Source organism: Battus philenor, unplaced genomic scaffold (assembly GCF_028537555.1).
Source record: "Battus philenor isolate CCGP_79_NKW_IND1 unplaced genomic scaffold, ilBatPhil1.0.hap1 SCAF_15, whole genome shotgun sequence".
Taxonomy (NCBI): domain Eukaryota; kingdom Metazoa; phylum Arthropoda; class Insecta; order Lepidoptera; family Papilionidae; genus Battus; species Battus philenor.
In genome coordinates this window covers 10,350,558-10,370,894 of record NW_027181677.1, presented here as the reverse complement: position 1 = coordinate 10,370,894, position 20,337 = coordinate 10,350,558, and the positions used below count along the sequence as shown (strand labels likewise).

The following is a 20,337-nucleotide window of genomic DNA, read 5'->3' as shown; positions in this document are numbered from 1 at the left end:
TTAGGCCCGGGATTTTTTAAATGACAATTTCACCTTACTTTTTGATCACAGTATTATATTGCCGATGGCTACTCGACATTTAAAATTCTAAGCTGATCTTTATCGATCGGTTAACAACCAATTAACGTCACCATCTCTTTAAGTATACCTTCTAAAAGTTAAATTTATGTACAAGATCAGCAGAAGATAATCTGTTAAAATTATCTCGTGGTGCTCTCAATATTTTAAGCCTTTAATCTTTAGTAATAAGTGTCATTTTATCCGCAGTGGAAGAAAAAATTTGCTAACAAGGGTATACTTAACGAACAATGGCCATATTACGATGCAATCGCGCATTATGTCGAACTGGAGAACGAAAATTTAAAAGAGAGGGAAAAAGATAGAATGCTAGAGATTGAAGATGCAGTCGCTGATGAGGACTGCGAAGACGACATGAAACTGTTGGACTTGAAGCAAATGTTGAACGTGAAGCCGAAATACGAATGTGACGACAACCAGTGCAGGTCTTGTTCGAACGAAGACGGTTGTGTTAGTCTATTTGAAGAGAAAGATGACGAAGGAGTTGATTTGGCGCAAAAGTTAAAGCTTATAGGCGGAATTGAGGTAATTTTTTTCGTTATTACGACATAGCTTTTCGGACCTTAATTTTCTTAAGTGGTCCATCCATCTACACAAGGTCGTAGGAAGACATTACTACCACACTTTCGTTTCTTATATAGTATATTTGCAAACATTTGAATCACCATCGAACACAACGGTATTCTGAAACGTCTTTATTTTTTTTAAATGATTAATTATTATTATAGAATCCCTTTTCGATTGTGTTCGACATAGAAATTGGCCATATAATAGTTAATTTTTCTGAGTGAAATGATTTATTTGTTTAAGTATTTGTTAACGATTTCATAACTCATAAAAAACATAATAGTGATAAGATATAAAAGACGAAGAACGGGCTTTAAAAATCTTTATAAATTTTTTAGATTTAAATTTGAAATTAAACTTGTTTTTAGGTTGAACAGTCTGATAGTTTACCTTCACAGATATGTCTGAATTGTGTAAAGGAATTGGAAACAGCTTACAAATTTCGAAGGAAATGCCAAGAAGTTGATCGACAGCTTCGACAAAACGATGCAGCGGATAGAATTAAAATAGAAATGCCAACAGAAGTTCACGAAGATAATGTCGAAGACAATCAAGATGAGGTCGATAAAAGTGAATTAACGGACATGCATTATGATGAATTCCCTTTGATGATGGAGAAAAAATCTAATGTTTTAGTGAAAAATGAAAAACAAAAAGTGCGCAGAAAAAGAAAGAGGCCACGTAAAATGAAATATGATTATTGGAAGATTTGCGAAGTCTGCGGCAAACATACGAGAAACCTCGTCAGTCATTTGGACGCGCACTCCAAAGGGAAAACGTACTCGTGTGATCTGTGCGATAAGAAATTTAAGTTCAAAAGCGGCTTGGTCATACATAAAGCTGTGCACAATCCAACGCCTAAGAAAACTTGCGAGGTATGCGGTAAGACTTTCCACATTTTAGCTCAGTATAAGCGGCACTTTGTGTATCACGCTAATGAGAGGAAATACGGCTGCGAGACGTGTGGGAAGCGATTTAACACTCTAGATATATTGAGAGTACATAACAGGACGCATACAGACGAGAGGCCGTTCACTTGCCAGGAGTGTGGGAAGAAGTTCAGAACAGCAGGCTGTGTCAGTAGACACAAGCGAATAGTTCACAGGAGCACGAAAACCGAATAAAACAGTTTCTTGTTATTTAGTTTGTACTTGACCTTGTGTATTTATTATTTATTGTACAGACATGTTTGTGTAAGCAATATAATTGTGTGCCTTATTGCTTGTTTTATTCCCCATTACATCGAGCTCGTATACATAACATTCCAACTTCCGTTTCAATGTTACCCTTTCAAGAACTCTAAATGCGTAACAGTGTTTATGGAATTGGTTTCGTAAACAGTAACACAATACATGCAATAAATTTTCCAGTTTTACGAGGATAATAATTAAGACTATGTTATAGTTTGAAAAATAGAGCACAAGGAAAAAAGTTAATAATTTATGTTTGGATTATAATTTATCTTTAAAGGATAATTCTATTGCAAATTATTTTATTAATTAAGTAGCTGGTAGACGCCGTAACGGGCAAAGTTAACAGCCAGTCGCAGAGAAATAGAAAAAATAGAAATAAAATTTATTTCCATGTGATCACTTTACTTATTTTTTTAATTTCCTAATAACAACAATTACTTATGAAATTATTTTCTATTTCGTACACTACCAGACTACAGTAATGTAATTCTTTTTTATTTGAAATGGAGGAAATTAAATAAAGAAACTTAACGTAAACTTATTCTAGAATCTAGTAGTCGGATGATGAGGGAGTAATCATTTGGAGTTTTAATAAACGTCCACTGCAAGGCAGGGCCTTGCTCCAAGATATCTTTGGGAGCATATACCATAATTGTGAATTTTGACAGCCAGGTTGGGGATCATAGTACAGTATTATGGTACGCAGAGAACACTACTGTCTATCCTCGGGGAACTTGTATGTAAGTAGTGGCAACCCTATATAATTAATGCACAAAGTGTGAATTATATAAGATTATAACATTATAAATGTTTGTATCCTGGGACTCGAACCCGCGATTTACGATCGCAAGTCTCAGTCCTCTACTGCTGGGCTGCAACTCCTGTCATTTGGATATTGATCAATTTAGATAAGCACGATCAGATTGACCTATTCCTAGAAACTCTGACAACCCTCGAAACTATTTGTGCACCTTTGAAATATTACATACATGATATACGATTTTTTTGGTTTGATTACATCCTATCACGCCTTTCCGAATGTTTGACAGCTGTTTTAATTTACTCTGTGGTTTGTGTAGGAAAAGACAAGTATTATTTTATTCGTAATTTCTACATCTTTTATAAAGAAACTGTAGATATCTTTTCTGCGTCTGCAAAATTATTTACGAAAATTAGCGAACTGGTCCTTTCGTTCTCGTGTTTGCTTAGCAACATATTTTAATATAAAGAACATTTAAAATGAAACATAAAAATACGTTGGAATAGAAAGCAGTTATTTTGCAAATGGGCAAATTTAAACTAGTTACTTTCACATATGATATCATTCGTGCGATGATCATAAACCGCTAATAGATGTGTCATCAGAGATAGCGCTAAACGCCAGCCGACCCACTATCTTTTCTATTAACTTAACCGAAATCTGGTGGAGCAACGTCCTACGCCTTATCTGATAGCGGTGTGTTGTGTTTATTTGGGGAATGGATGAATGTTTCGATTAACCATTTATTAACGTAAAACAATAGTGATAGATTCTTTACGGTACAGAAACGTGGTTTCTAATTTCCAGTCTTGGCAAGCTTACAGTAGCTCAACAAGACATGGTTATGCTTGGGATTTCTCTAAGAGATCGGATGAGGACTTAGCCCAGCAAATTACAAAGTTTAAGTGGCGGTGGGCAGCCCACAGCATGCAGAGCAGGTGACCGTTGGAAATTTAAAGTTCTGGAGTACAGACCACGGAGACACAACACAGTGGACTGATTAAAGAATCGATGGAGAAGACCTATCCAGCAGTGGATGTCTTACTACTGAATAGTTATGAATGTGGTAACCGAAGGTATTGTGTAACGACCACGGGCAACAGAAAACAACAGTGGAATTAAAACCGTATAGTCAACTTTGCATGTATATATTATAAGTCATATAAACAGTAAGTTAAGTTGCCCGCTCAAAAAAAATTTGTATTGCATAAAAAATACGAATAATACATTTATCCACTATTTATATGTACACAAAAGGTATCGAGATTTATAATGATGATGTTACGTTTTTAAATTATTGTTTAACATGACGCAGAAGACGTCTACAAAATTTGGATAAATGGCGCAGTTTTAAATACATATAATATTTGTTTGAGCAGTGGTAGCCCAGCAATTGAGGGCTTAGATTTGCGAATGTTAGTAGCGGGTTCGATAAGCTTATGTTATTCACACTTTGTGCGTTAATTATATAAGATTGCCACTGCGCACAAACAACTTACCAAGTACCTAAATACCACATTGAGATCACCAACCCGCGTTGCGACTATGATATATCATCCCCCGATTTATACTATTGGAGGAGACGCCTTGGAATGGGCGTCTATGGGCTGACAATATTTTGTAAAAAAAATCACCTTTTATGCAGAATTTTCTATGTCATATTTCGTTTATTGACATATTTTAGATTTTCGTGTTTACATATTTTTATGCTTTATTGTATATTAACAAATCTCATATTATAAGTTAAAATGAAGTGTAAATAAAGGGCGGTTTTACCTCAAAACGCGATTACTACCAGACAACAACAACAAAGAGTAAACAGTTTAAAAAATATAATAATTGTTAAAAATGTAATAAGTTTGTTACTCTCATAATCTGAAGCTTAAGTTGTCTAGCGTAAGCACGAATGATTCTGTACAGGCTGATCGGATATAGATGTAAAAAGTTTAAAATGGTTTCGGAAATAATTAATAGCGACGAATTAACTATGAAACTAAATAACTACTGTATAAAAAGGAAGCGTAATGTTTACGCCGCGATATATATTTTAAATTTTTCTAATTGTAAATACATTTACTTTTGCACATTCATATTTTACATACGAAATTTATGAAATAACTAATGTAGTAATCGATTGTTTAATATCTGTCCCATTTTTCTGCCGACATTGTACTGCAATAATATATTAGCCTGTAGCATTCCAATAAAATAAATAAATTAATGTAACGTATTTGACTGTTATTAGAACAAGATTGATTACAAACAGGTGTAAAAGCTTTATACCTTTCTCTGACAAATGTGATGTGCATTCACTCCTTTAAATCGTTAACACATATGTAACTATGTCAAATTGACATAATAAAATAGATTGAAAAATACCAAGTTTTTTATGTACTTGGCATTATATTAGCGACCTCTGTTCGATTTATGTTTAAATATTTAAACTAAATTTGAAAAAGTTAAAATAGCATGATTATTTAGCAACGACGATTTTTTGATTCCTCGTTTACCCATAACCGCTGCCGCATGCAAATCGTGGTCGTGTCGTGAGGTCGTAATGTAAAGAGTATGTATCGAGAGATATATGTTAAGCATCATTCGTTCACCCAGCTTGCAGCGCCGGCGCAGCAAAGTTCATCGATCAGTCCGCGAGCGACGGCGCGCGAGCGCACTACGGCCACGCGACTGTATTTATCTCAAATACAAATAAATCGTGCATCTTTATTTTAATTTCAAGTTATCACCCACTTCACTATGAACTGTTTGGTAAGTTTTTATTTAAGCATTTAGTAATGTAAATGAATATTATAATATTAATTTATTAATATAATTTTTTATTACTAAATAATATTTTAACCTTTAAAAAAGATAAGAAATTAAAAAAAAATATTTATGCATCTATAAATTCTTAAGTGATATCTTGGGTGATTTGCAATATTTCTTAATAGATGTAATCGCCGGTTTGTTAATAGAGTCATAACAAACATTCAATACTTAACTACTGGACTAAGCGGTATGTTTACAAGCATGATGCGTATGTATTATAAACATTTCTTTTAAAACGCGAGAGATAATTTATTTAGATTAATTATAATAATCTAAGAATTAAATATATCTTGATATTCTAGAATACTCACATATAAATAAATAAAATATGTACATACTAGAAAAGAAAGCACAGATACCATTCACTTTCAAACATCGTTTACGAACGTATAGATGACCTAAAAATTCGAGTTTCGAAGGGCACGCATTTAGAGTTGTCATAAATTCTTGTCTCATCAATAATCCCTTGCCATCGACATGAAAGTTTATTGCCCCAAGCTCCGATGGCCGCGGTTTTCGCGCCTCTTTTAGTGTTCGCGGCGTATACATGTTTTATTTCTTGGAAAGCCAAACCTTGATATCATCTTACCATTATAATTAACCACAGAGTAAATTATATAACCTAAATTAAATTGAAAACAAAAATGTATTTGAAATTAAATTAAGATTACGGAAAATCATGTAATAATATGTGTTTATATTAATGTACTCTGATGCGATACTAATTATCATAAGTCAGAATAACATGTTGGAGGAAAACTTTTAATAAATAACGAGTGGTAATTGGTATTGAGCCGGCGAAATCGCGGGCAGAACAGATAGCATCTGGGACCTTAAGGTAATGCGATGGAGACCACGGGCAAGATACAACTTTGTAATGATCGTCGGTGGACGATAGATGCAGGCCGCACCCAAGGGTACCTATTCAAAATTTATGGAGGAGGCCTATGTCTAACAATGGCCGTCTTAAGGTCTTACCTAGTTTTTAATGTCGTGTATTGTTTTATTAGTTGGTAGTTATAGCTAAAAGTTAGCATAACCTTAAAACGCCGGTTGGAAAAAGCCTTCATATTCTTGCCTAGATCAGCTACTTCTGGTATTTTTAATGGTGATCACGTCTCAATGAACGCACTCTGATCTGAGAAGCGGTCACAATAACCTCACAGAGTTTTTTTGTGGTCACTTTAACAATATATAGTGGTATATATAGTTTAAAACATGTATAGCAAGCTTTATTATCACTTAAAATCCTTCACACTATATTAAGGTTTTTTTTATATGTTTATGATCTTCGAATTTGCAAAATTAATTATATTAATCAAAATTTTTAATAATATATATATATGTATATATATATATATATATATATATATATAAATATATAGATGTGTGTAAAAGAGATTTGCAATTATGTACTGGCCCAAAAGGTATTTCTGAAACTATATTAGAGGCTTGAAATTTGGTAAGAATATTCATTTCGAGGTGCAACTTTTTTTTAATTAAGCGGATTTTACGAATTTCCCCCCTAAAGGGAGCTGTGAAGCCGTTCACCAAAAATGGATTTTAGAACAGGGCAAGTAAAACTTTTTCTTTAAAAGTAATGATGACAGATATTAAATGCTAAACAAAATTATCTTAATACTTTTACCATTTATGGCAATTGAACTAGACCACAGAAATACCATTCCTCTGATTTACGAAGGGAGAAATACGTTACGTAGTGCCGCTCAAATAGACAAGCTTATGCAAAAGAGATCGACGACTAAATTATTTTTTAATTCACTAAAATATCCAGGTCATCTTCCTTCTTTAAGTATTTACATACAGGATCAAGGTATTCCAAAATATCGTTAAAACATGTAAACTTTTAGAGCATTTATGTGAAATCATTGGTTTGATGAAGGTTTTAAGCTGCATATTTTTTATAAGATCTTACCACACTTAATTCTGATACGTGTAGTGTTCACATGCGTTACTGGCAAAAACGAGCACCTATGGTTTCTTTACGGATATTATCGACGAGCGACAGCCCAACCCGTGGTTCTATCGTTGGGTCCTTGTACCTAGTGCTAAGTAGCGTCTCCTGGTGTACGCCGAAGTGATCTAAGAACACGGCGGCTTCACAATGAGATGAGACAGTAGCAAGTAGAAGCTCAAGCCAACGCTTCCATGGAAGCCCTCGAGCCCTTAAACGGAATCTGTAAATGGCACTTGGGCAGCAAAAGAGCAGAGCAAAAGAGGAGAATAAAACTATAGTAGGTGAAAGTTGAAGACCTTAATAAGCGAAGAACCACATACGCGAGGAAGAAGATATCAATTTAATTTTGCCATGTAATCGCGACCTCATTACAATAACAGATGACCGTCCGACAAATGTTTCTGAACGCGTAGTGTGTATAAATAGCGTGCGTTCAAGATAATTCGTAATCCTTTAAACTAATGTCCACGTAAGGCAATACCCGCTGCACAGCATTTTGCCTGACCGATTCGTCTGGATTTCGGCCAAGGTCTACACTCAGCGTTTCTAATCTCAGATTCCTTTCCCTTTGTCAGTAACGTCATCTTTGTGTGCCCTTTATAGACATTTATCTAATTCTCTACACACGTCAACAATGTGAATGTAATATGCAAACAAATATTTTAATTTCCAACAAAGAAATGTTCAGAAAATTATTTTTTGTCTGTTAAGACTTTATAAAAATGACAATAATCATTTTTAGATTTAATAACAGGCTAATAGCATAATGATATACGTGACAAATAAATAATTCCAGAAAATACGAAAATATTAAGCTAATTGACTAAATGCTTTTTGCTTAAGATTCACATCACACTGTACAGTATAATACTGCGTATTAATTGTTTACAAGTTTTACATATAACGAGCATATTATGTAAATTATCATTTAAATGTTCCACTCATGTCATGTCTAGTAGTTTAACAAGTAAATATTAATTTATTTAAAAAATAGCATACAGGTGATTAGCTATCGTTATTATAGCTTTTAAAGGGTGAATGTGTAGCTCTTTTGTTAGCAATTAGCTTTAAAGTTTTAAAACAATTTTTATTAAACCAGTATAAAGTGATAGCTCTGAAATGCGGACAGACCAATTACTTCTGGCGCTATAAAATCAGGAACAGATAGTAAACAATAATTAATTTAAATAGTAGTTATATGAATTTTGAAAACGATTTTGGAAACGATATTTAGTTAAATATTGTTTCTGAAGTCATTAATTTTTAAATTGTGTCCCATACATTAATTTAAATCATATGAACTATTTATTCACCTTTTTAAACCTTTTATACGTACAACCTTTTATTCTGTATATTAATATATATGAACATAACTACTATTTCCGCCTATTAAAGTTTGTTTTTGTTTTTTATTAGTTTGTCTGTAAATTTAAGTTTTTTTTTTTTATATTGGGAACGCCGCAATAGATATGTATGTTTGTTGTTTAAACAATCTTAACGTCTTATCTTCACAAACATCACGGTCTCATGTTTACTGACGGATGATAACCGCATCATTAAATATATTGCTTTTGTTATACGAGTACAAAAAATTGGGTTTCACACTTTATACAAAACAAAAACGAGGTTACGAGTTATGTGTTTAACAAAATAATTCAAGTAAATTAGACTTTGATTCATTTCTTTCATATTTTTCAAATTTAAGAAGCTAGTTTAAGAAAAAAAAGTTACAGAATGTTATTGTTCTGAGGGTTACTACACTGTAAACGACTGTACACGAGATAGCGCACCTAGGGAATGATGTATTCACCTCCAAACTATCTCAATGTTTATTAAATATGTTAGCTTTTGTTATTTAAACAAAATAGTAACTCCGAATTTTATTTCACTATCTTCTCATGCAATTATCATCCGAATAACTTGTACATTGTCGACAATAAGATGTATTAAATGAATTCTATCGTATGAAGAGTAATGACTTTTTGAATTTAAATTTCCTGGTTTTAAATAAATAAAACTGTATTAAGTTACATATATAGACTATATAAATTTGATAATAAGCAAAAGTATAGCTCTAAAACATAAGTTAAGACTGCCATGAGTTTTAAGAACTCTCTGACATCTATAGTGCAGGACTAATGTGAAGACCCGTACTTTGGTAATACAAAATATAGTGACCTTTGCTTTTTATGAGTTGGAACAGTTTTTAATCTTAAAGTAAGTTTAAAATTTATTTTTAAATTGACATTGTCGTCACGGTCGACACGGAAGAAATTCAATGCGGTGATAGAGCTACCATACAGAAAAATGCAGCTCCGACAAAACCTTTAATAAGTATATGAACTAAACAGACAGTGCAATAGACACTATTCACTGTAGAATATATTTTATATCGAGACGCGTGCAAAACAACATCCTCACACCGCACCGGTTATAACACAATGTATCCTCTCCACTCGCCCCTTGCGTTAATTATAGTCCGAGACACTGACGGAAATAGTCATAAATATTGTCTTACACCACAGATACTCTATCGAACATGAAGCTAAAAATCACTGCAATGTTTTGACAGGCTCTACAAAAGGACAATGTCCTGAAGAGATCCGTTGGTTAAAATGATATTGGGTAATGATGTATACTTCTACATACTCCCTTTTGAAAGCTGGTCGGAGTCAAATAACAAATTATTTAAAATAATAATCTCAATATACTATTTGGTTTTGTTGTAAGATGGGTATTGTAATGATCGTTGTCATGTTTCGTAGAATAAATATAGTAGTCAATCCTGTTATTGAAATTCATCAGTTTTTTAATCTCGAGTAGGAAGCTGGTAACACTACACTATTTGAACAGGGCAATGTCCAGCAGAAGAAATCGGCTGAAAGGACTATGAGCAATGATGTACATTTACGTATTACTCCCTTCTGTAATGTTCCTGGTTGAAGGATAATCAAGTTTTTTTAATATTAATTTGAAAATATTACTGAATTAAAATGAAGTACACGTCGCTTATCATATAATAGAAACACGTTGAACACTATTACCATAATTTTCGCAAGGGTTAGGTGGATGTGGTTTTGATTGAAGTCGTGGCTTGTTGGTTTCACAGCCTCATCGGGTTCACGGACGCGGAGTCCAAAAACTATTCCATTGAACATACTTCTATAAGTTTAAGTTGTATTTTGTTTTGTGAAAACGTTTACGTTATATAAAGAAGAAGAATTAATATATTTATGTAAATGGAGAGTTTGAAGATCAATTTTTATTTATTATTTCTACATAAGCAACAAAAGCAGTAAAGTACCACGGGCCCATCGTCCTTTCGTTGTAAATATTCTAGTTCAAGTTATGCGCTACCTACCGTTACTATCAAAGTCCGTTAGACATTACTTTACATACAGAACCCGAGACCGAAGTGAATTTTATGTTCGCTAACTTTTATGTAATGAAGCCTTTTGCTTCATATTTTCAACTTGCAGTTCGAACGTAGTCCATTTGTTATTATGGTTGATCTTTTTTGACTGAAATGTTGATACCCTATTTTGGCTGCCTTTTTCGTTTTATCCGTGATTTTCTGTTAGAAAATAATTAACCATAACTATAAATAATATCAGTTAACTTTCTCCTAAATCTACCAATTTACATTCCCCACTAACCCTTTTCATCGTTTGGTTTCTAGGTTAGTTTGTCATTTTATGCTATACATGCCATGATTGTAACTGATTACTTTCTTTTGTCACTTTAGTACTCCCCTAATTTTTAACATATCCCTTTCCTTTCTTTTTTTCTAATTAATTATGATAGGAAACATTCTTTATATCGAAAACAAATTTTAAAAGTACGCCATAAAATCTCAGAATTTCTTATTGTATTCCTAAAATTTTGTAAAAAATTATATTATCTGCAACACAGATCTGCTAACAATTAGTAGTACAAAACCTTTAACAATTTTATCCTGTGAGTAAAAAATAAAAATGCTTCATTTTTTATTCATTTGAGATCTCACGAACAGTACAGGATGCAGTTTGAATTAAATTGAAATAGTCATAAAAGGTATTTCAGTCCAGACGGGATCATGTTTAGACCAAAATAGTTCTTAAATCCATAAATCTTCTTTTTTATTAACAAACTCTATTTATTTGCATTCTGTTATACCCCCGTTGATGGTTTTTTTGAAAATCTGTCGGTGTGGCCTATGTCCAGAAGTGGACCTCCTATCGCTGTAATAATGATAATACATTTTTCGATCTTTTGCTCATGAAATTCGCTTTCGCTTTTTTTTTGATCCTTTTATTTTTTGAGAAAAAATTAAAAATAATATGGTTCCCTGAGCTTATACTGAACTAGGATTTATTTTACAACTATACATAATCGTAAGAATTCGAAAAGGTAAATATTAGATCAACAACAGAGAATGCAACAAAAGATTTCACATGATTATAATCGTCACATTTTGCATCTGTGATTATCGATAAACACAACATGACCCAACTATATTTTAAATTAATTATGCTAATGTAAATTAATTGATATGTTTAAAGGCCGTAAGTATTAATACATCCTGTTAAAAATGGTTAATAGATAGACGACCTACTGTGATCCTATGTACACATAAAAAGGCATTATAATCATAAAATTACGTTTATAATATGCACCATAGCCGACTATCGCAACTTGTTCCAAACAAGCAATTATTGTTGTACCTAGTTCCTGTTTAGATTATTGCTCATCTTGCGGTCAGTGACGTCATAATAATAAACACTAGATTCTTCCATACGCTATCCTTAATTTATAGGGAACATAATAAAATTAATTCAGGCTTTATACTACAACATCAAGTGCATGAATTAAAAATTCATGTTCGCGTAATACCTGAATAATGAACCTTAATAATGATATGAAGAATTAATCTTTAGCCAGCGACAACGTAGTGATTAAGGCAAGAACAAACGCAAGTTGCCGAGCGCAGTTAATAGAAATTATGAATGCAGCTGCTATAATGCAAAGCAGGGGCCGAAGAATAAAGATGCCCTTTATGAAATCTAAGATGACCGCAGCCGCGAGCGTTGACGGCGTATTGACGGAACGACGCGGCCGATGCTCCTCTCCCATCGAAACAGGAGATATAAGCTTGAATAAAAATTCTAAAATTTTTAAGTATTATATTCACTAATCAACACGCTTACATATTACATTAGGGCTTACAATACGGTCTTCTATTGTTAAATCATGTATGTCTTTTGGTATTTATCATGTTACTTTGTCTAAGTTAGCTTAATGATGAAGCCATTTAAAAGCATTAAGGCTCAGCGCATAGGTAGATGCTTCGTGGAGTGACTGGACGTAAATGTCCTTGTGCGGGGTCCTGGATTTGTGCTCTCCGATTCAAAAGAGCCAAACATAGCTATGCCACGACGATTACTATTGGATTATATTATATAAAACAATTGTGTCTAAATGTTTAAGATCTTTACAAACCTGTTATTAGCTTTTTTTAAAATAAGTAGAAACGCGAAGAAGATAATTTAATGTATATTATTCCATTAATATGCATCATAAAACCTTGTCACTTTATTGTAAAGCATATTTTTTGGTAGAGAACTAAGCATCTGTACTATCTGCAGGCTTCTTAATTAAAAAGAACCTGGGACTAAGAATAAAAGAAAACCTTGAAATGGAGACTGACAAAACATAAGTTAAGAGAAATGAAATAGACTAGTAACAGAGCGGTTTGTCAGTGACGGGAAAAGAAGCAAAGAACGATAATCAAAACTATCGGAGGACGTTCTTTAAAAAGCATCTGGTCGAAAATGAAGGTCAGTAGCGAAAAACAGAGAGGAATAATGAGGAACAGAGAGGAATGATGATAGATAAATAATGTTTTAAACCTAGTGTAGATATTATAAAGTGTAAAATTAGAGAGATAAAACATTGTAGTAAATATTATTGTTAACTTATACAGAAATAATAGCTTATTTTAATTTTATTTATATTTTTACTGTCTGCGTAGTGGGGTGGGTAAAGTCAAACGTTACAAATTCGGTACAGTTCTACGCAAATTCACAAAATATACGCACTGTGACAGTAAGTAGCTTGTTACATCTTGATGGTCCCACTTGTGCGTGTCGCCATAGCGACTGCGACGTCGGAACGAATTTAAGTACGCAATGCGAAACACGAACAGCGTGTTTTATCTCGATGATTTATTTCAAACGGCTTCTTATTCTATAAACACCAATTGTCATTAATAAGCGCGGTACCTGAAACAAAAGAGTGAATAAGATCTAAGTTAACCAAAATTATTATAACTTTTACAATATTAGAGACGTTTTATTCGTACAGTAATATTATTAATTATTATTATTCCACATCTATATAAATCCTAAAGCTATTATCGATTTGTAATTCAAATAAAATAAAACTATGCTTGATTGATCCGGATTTTAAATTTTAAAAATTTATATTGGTCAACTTGACATGGATTACAAGTCATTATCATAGGACGTCCACAGTTGGACATGGGCCTTCCCCATAAATTTCCAATAAGACAGGTATGAAACGGCCTGCATCCGGCATCTTTCGACGATCTCAATAAGTTTGTTTGTCATCTTGTGGGTAGATGGACGACTTGCACTACGCTTGTGGGTCCGTGGTCTTCACTCCAAAACTTTAAGGCCCCAGAACAGCGAATCCGCTGTTCGTTTCGTTCGTCCACGGATCTCCTCATTTCTGATTAGACCTAGTAGAATAATATGCAGTATACTTCATGGCTCAATGAGCGACCGTGAGCTTGTCAATGTGGCCCGAAGTGAAAGAGCACGTTTCACTGCCCGAAATGCCCACTGGTCGTACCGTAGTCGTAGACCTTAATTAATGTATCATTAGTTTATTTAAAACTTTTCGTAAAAGTTAATCCACAAAACTGATTAGTTTTATTGAAGGGGACATGGCCTTTGACTATTCTATAAACCATGATAGTGGCGCCAAGGATGGAGACAGGAGGCATGTAATATACATACATGAAATTATTTCTTAATATTCCAAAGTAATCAAATATTTCTTTTTATATATAGTTGTCTACGTTTGATGCGAACTAAACTAAGATATTGCTTTTCTATACGTTATGTTAAAGTAATAATGTGTTAAAATATATAATGTGTGTAATAATAATAATAATGTGTGCAATGTGTGTAATAATATTTAGTAGTGGACGACATTTGGTAATCTCATCTATGATATGACATCAACTTTTCAGAATAGTCGGGTATGTATACAGGATGAGGGAGTGGGTTTGTGTACAGGAATACAAATTATTAATCCGTCATACCGAGGATCTGTCTCTAAACAAATTTTTATAACACATTTTTTGTAAAATAGTCCGTTTGTTTTGAAATTATTATTCCATGGGTATATATTTGATAAAGTACTAGGATAAAATATAGTAAATGCTATATCAATACTGGCTGACAAGGTGAGCAAAGCAGGAAAATACTGCGACAAATTTGCAGACAACAAGAAAGACTATTGGCAGGAATTGATTCGGAGTGGTCGCGTGTAGTGCATCCAGAGGAAACCGGTCACTGATCAGCAGTTTTTATAGTTTTTTTTATATATAGAGAAATATTTTATGAATTAAGTACTTAAAAGTTTATTTCTACTTGCGATGCATAATGATACATAACATATTCGTGGATGGAAAAGATTATATATAAACAAGTATATAAATTATGGCTTATTGAAAATTAGAAAGTATTATTATTTAAGAAATAGAGAAAACAAAAAAGAAAACACAGAAGTTACTTTAAACTATTACATTCAAAGGAACAGATGATTTGATTCAGCCTTTCTTTTGCAGTATAACATAAGTAAGCGATCTTAAAGAGATTCAATCCGCACCGGAAAAACAATAAACAAATTCATTAATCTCTGTGAACGCGGAAGAAATCTTTCATGACGTGATGAGACATAGCATGCGGTAACAATAAAAACATTGGAGTTTGTGTTGAAATTTCTTTGTCTATTTCTAAGATCACAAGTCTTTGTCATAAAAAAGTTCCGAAAAATTACGCTACTATCGCTAACCCAATTTTACCCTAACAATTTTTATTTAATTTCATCAGATACAGGTAATTTTTAAAACAAATGATGATCGATATTAAGTTATTTAGTTCGATTTAGATTATTTAATTTGAGCTTTATGATTTTAAGATATCACACTTTTTTATTCTGTACAAACAGACAAAAGTAAGTCGGGTTGTCATCGCTGTTGATTTTCTGCCTATGTAAAGTTACTAGTTGACCCGGCGATCATTCTTCTGCTTAATAGTCAAAGGATAAACTGATTTGGGATATGTTTTATCTCCATTTTCTCCAAGATAATTTATCTGACGAAATTAAATCCAGTAACGAAAAATCATCAAAAGAAGTCTAACCATTTTGACTTATAAATGGTGTGAGTGACAATAAAAAAAGTACCAAATATGTTTATATATATACCAAATATGTATAAAAAACTGAAAAGTTTAGGATACCAAAGTAGAAAAATCTGACAACGCCTTATGCAAGTAGAAACCACCGGTTCCATTTTTAGCGGAAGCGTCGTAATTAAGTGTAGGTACACTGTATTCATTAAACTAATGTCGCTCTAAAATAGAATTAATATTAAATAAAATGACAAGAAGGTAGACTCTATAAAATAAGTAAACCAATATGGTACAGATTGCGCCATGCGATTTTAAATCTTAACCGCCTACATTTACCTGCAGTTTTAATCTGACAATCGCTTGATTACTAATTTAAACCGGAGCTTGAGATGAGTGTCGTAGTTAAAACTGACAAATTATTTTTAGAAGTTGTCTCGCCTTACAGCGACAACTGTCATGGCTGCCGGGTAAGAACATCGTTTGACATGTTAGACATGTCCCTTTTAATGATACAGTAGCTTATAACATCCGACATGATTGGGAGAATCACTACAAATTAATTATAGGTTAATAATAACTTTATGGAAGATGAAAAAGGTTTTCAGTTTAAGTATTTCATTTCAAATATCATCTAGGTGTGGGTTCTTATCAGAATTTAGTGCTTTTTCATGATTCTATACTTCTGTTTCAATTTTTAATGCATTGGAATTATTTAGAATCATTTGGAGTTTCTTTTTATTTGTCCGTTGCTTTGTGTCTAATTTTGTGTAGTATGTTGTTTATATGAGTTAATATTATATAGCATATGACATTAGCAAGTTATTGATAATCATTAAATAATCATTTAAGTATAAACTGAATTTGTTGCAGCTCTGTCTTTGCGACAGACTAGAACGTCTAGGTGGTATCTGGCGTCGATGAAATTGTTAATAATATATATTTACGTTCTCGACTGTAAAGTGGGACATTAGGAAACCTTTACTCAAGTTGATTATTTAAATACTTAAAGTAAGTTTAAAAACTTACCTGAAATCTTAATCTATTATTTTTAGGGATTGCGTCTGCTTTGAATAATTTGTGCGATTGAGTTAAGAGAAACTTCTATACTTTGTATTGTATGCGATCTTTAAAACTGTGCTAACTCGTTACAAGCTTAGGAAACTTAGTTCCCCTTTATATGCAATGAAAAAATTCAATGGAAAAAGTCAATTGACAGTTAGTACTACTTGATTAGTATATTATTCCATTTATTTTAAACATTTTCACAGCATTATGGCTACTTGTGTGCGATAATGGTGCTGATATAAATAAAATTTTGTTGTGGCTACAAAAGAAAGCTATTCGTACATTCTATAATATAAGATCTAGATATTCTCTTAGAGAAAAGTTCATTGAACAAGCGATCTAAGCGCTTGGCATCTCAATGCGGTGGCCCATCTAATGCAACCGCAATGGTCAGTTAGTTATAATAAAAGTCCTGGACTAAGAGTTCTTACCTATAAAAGCCAGGGGACAACCGGCATCTGATAATGACAATAAATATTTATAAAAAAATTATTTTAGATTTAAAAACTCTCTCAAACGTTTGCTAAGTAAATATTAATAGTAAGGGTAATATTAAGCGGTTAGAAGTGGGATCAAGCGATAACCCGACCTGCTTATCTATTTCACACTAGAAAATTATATTGAGTATTTATCGTGTACACACACAACGAAGAAAGTAAGATAAATTAAAAAAATATATCCTGAATTATTAAATAAATAACAGATAAAAATACTCTAACGTTTGTTAAGAAATTAATGCGTTTAATCTATGAAAAAAATATACCTAAGTATTTGTTTTGTGAGGTTATGATTAAATGTTTGATAAAATTACCACAGATTATATATTTATTTTAATTAAGCACGCCAACAGAGAAACGTAATACGTTTATATAGGTTTCGTATAACATACAATGTACAAATTGTTGGCCTACACAGCGCTGGTTATAATTACGCTAACATATAAGTTAAAATCAATTAGTAAATGTCTCCTCTAGGTAGTCCGACAACATATTTAAGGATCGGGAAGTCGCTGGATGCGGGCAGAGCAAGACCAGCCATCGTGGCGATCTTTGGAGGAGGCCTTTACCTTGCAGTGAGCGTCTATCGGGTGATATGATGATGATGAATTAATAAGTCAAAAAGGTTCTCTAAATAATAATAAAACACGCTATAAACAATCGGTTGTAAATTAATTGTAGACATGTTGAATAAGCTGATGATGATAAAATGCTTTATTTTATCATCGTAATATTATCGTGGCCATCATCAGTTTAGTCATAAAGCGTCCACTGGACATTTGCTTTTCCTATAGATTTCCAATAGGACCTATCGGAAGCAGACTGCATCTAGGGTCTACCTTTCGACCTTAACAAGGTCGTGTTGTGGGTGCAGCACGTGCTACGCTACGTGTGCTAGCCCCTGATCTCTTCTACAAAACTTTAAAACTCCAACGGCCATTTGTTCTGCGCGTCTATGTGGCCTGCCCTCTGCTGTTTTAATTTCTGCTGGGCAATCTCGTAGAAAAATTATTTATTATGGATGAATATAGTTATAGACATATGCATGTAGTTTAATTTACGAAAAGTGTATATAATATATGTATTTAATATTATGTTTATATTATATAATATACACAAACGATTATTTTAAATTAAACCTGTTCCAATGTTGTCAATTGATTTTAATACTCGCGTCGTTAATATATTCACGTCTCTTCCGCAGAGGGTATGGTGGTTCGCCGCCGCGGTATTGCTGATATGGAGTCCGTCGGCACATTGTCGGAATGTCACGTAAGTATACCATTTCCCGTTTCAAACGCTTCCCAGTATTCTTTAACTTTTAATTTATGCAACTTTTTTATAAGAGGCAAATGTAGATTTGCGAAGGTGACATTCTATGCATACATCCGTCCTATGCATTCTTAAAACGTTAAAAATATATATGCTAGTAATAAAAATAGTTACCATGACTTATCCAATTCATCTACCCCTTTTGGCCGGACATAATATGTTACCACATATTATGCCATTATAATATTTTTGCGTGATTTATGCAGGCTAAATGGCTATAGGAGTAGAAGTTTTAAAGGTTGAATATATAGAAAAATATATATAATAATCAGTCTGAACTATGTTATATCAATTTATTGTTTCTATTGAAATGCTATGAGCTAATAACGTTTGGGAGTACAGTCGGCAAGGACAGATAGTAAACATTAATTAATTTGCAATATGCATTCAATTAGAATTCAGTAAACTGTTTTTAGGTATTAATGTTAATGCGTAATTAATAATAAAGTGTAATTAATTATGAAATTATTGATTTTTGGATATGGTATACCTTTTATTAATTATCAGCAAATAAGCTAAGTATCCACCCCTTTAAAGCCGTTTTACCTAAAATCAGTTACCGGGCATATTATATGTATTACATAAATTTTATAAAGTTTTTATAACGTATATAAGTTTTTATAACGTATACACTACAAGTGTATACGTTATAAAAACTTATATATAATACTGAATATATTTTAAAGTAATAGAATTTAATTGTAGAAGCAAATCATTCCTTTAAAGACTCTATGACCATTTTGGATATCATTTTTCTTCCAAGTATAACTTGAGTGACTTTAAAAGAGTTGTTAGGCTGTCACACCTTGATAATACCTGCTTAGCATTCCGAGCATTCCGACATAAGGCTCAATAGGGCGCTTTACTGCCCAAGCTGAGGTCCCCTTGAGCCTAATCACTCCATGGAAGGTCCGCCGAAACGATCTTAAAGTTCAACGGCCTACCAATCGAGTAAAGTAGTAGTACGTAGCAGTCTGAGCCGAGGCTTCACCATCATAGATCCCATTCTTAAATTTCCAAAAGATCACTTGGTAAGGGCATGCATCATTTTCTGCTGTTCTTAACAAAGTCCTCTGTCTACCTTCTGAGACGATGTCTACCACTACGTTTGCCAGTACGTGGCTTCTACCTATAAAATTTCGAGCTGCTTATTGTTATTAATATTAATATTTATTTCAGATGCTATTGCATACAGAAATATTATATTTATCTTTAACAAGAGTTTATCTAGGTCATCTAGACGTACCAATGCAATATCTATTTAGTAATCGTCATAAATAGAATATTACATTACAAGAAAAATAGACGAATGAAATGTACAAAGTTATGACTCGAAATAAAAAGCTCAAATGCTCTACTATACCAGATTTTGTACGTCAAAAACCAGGACAGTAATTATCAAATAAATGCCTTTTACATCATCATCGTTACCATATCAGTCGTTAGACGCCCAATGTTAATGCTCCTCCAAAGGTCGCCATGATTTCCCTTGTAAATCACCTACATTTATTTTATAACTAGATTTACTAGGTTCACTGTTATGCATCTAATAAAAAATCTGGAATAAGGCAATTTTAATACCTCAAACATAAATATATATAGTTAGTTAGCTATAGTT

The 20,337-nt window shown here is 32.9% G+C and overlaps 1 protein-coding gene across 1 annotated transcript in view; it reads left to right on the top strand.

The window, feature by feature from the left end:
• The window catches only part of LOC137918929 (uncharacterized), a 50,405-nt gene that overhangs the window by 15,523 nt on the left and 14,545 nt on the right, over positions 1–20,337 (top strand). Inside the window, 4 exon segments of the mRNA XM_068761866.1 lie at positions 268–603; positions 1,014–1,788; positions 3,435–3,439; positions 18,592–18,659. Of these exon segments, the coding sequence (XP_068617967.1) occupies positions 268–603; positions 1,014–1,788; positions 3,435–3,439; positions 18,592–18,659 (1,184 nt within the window).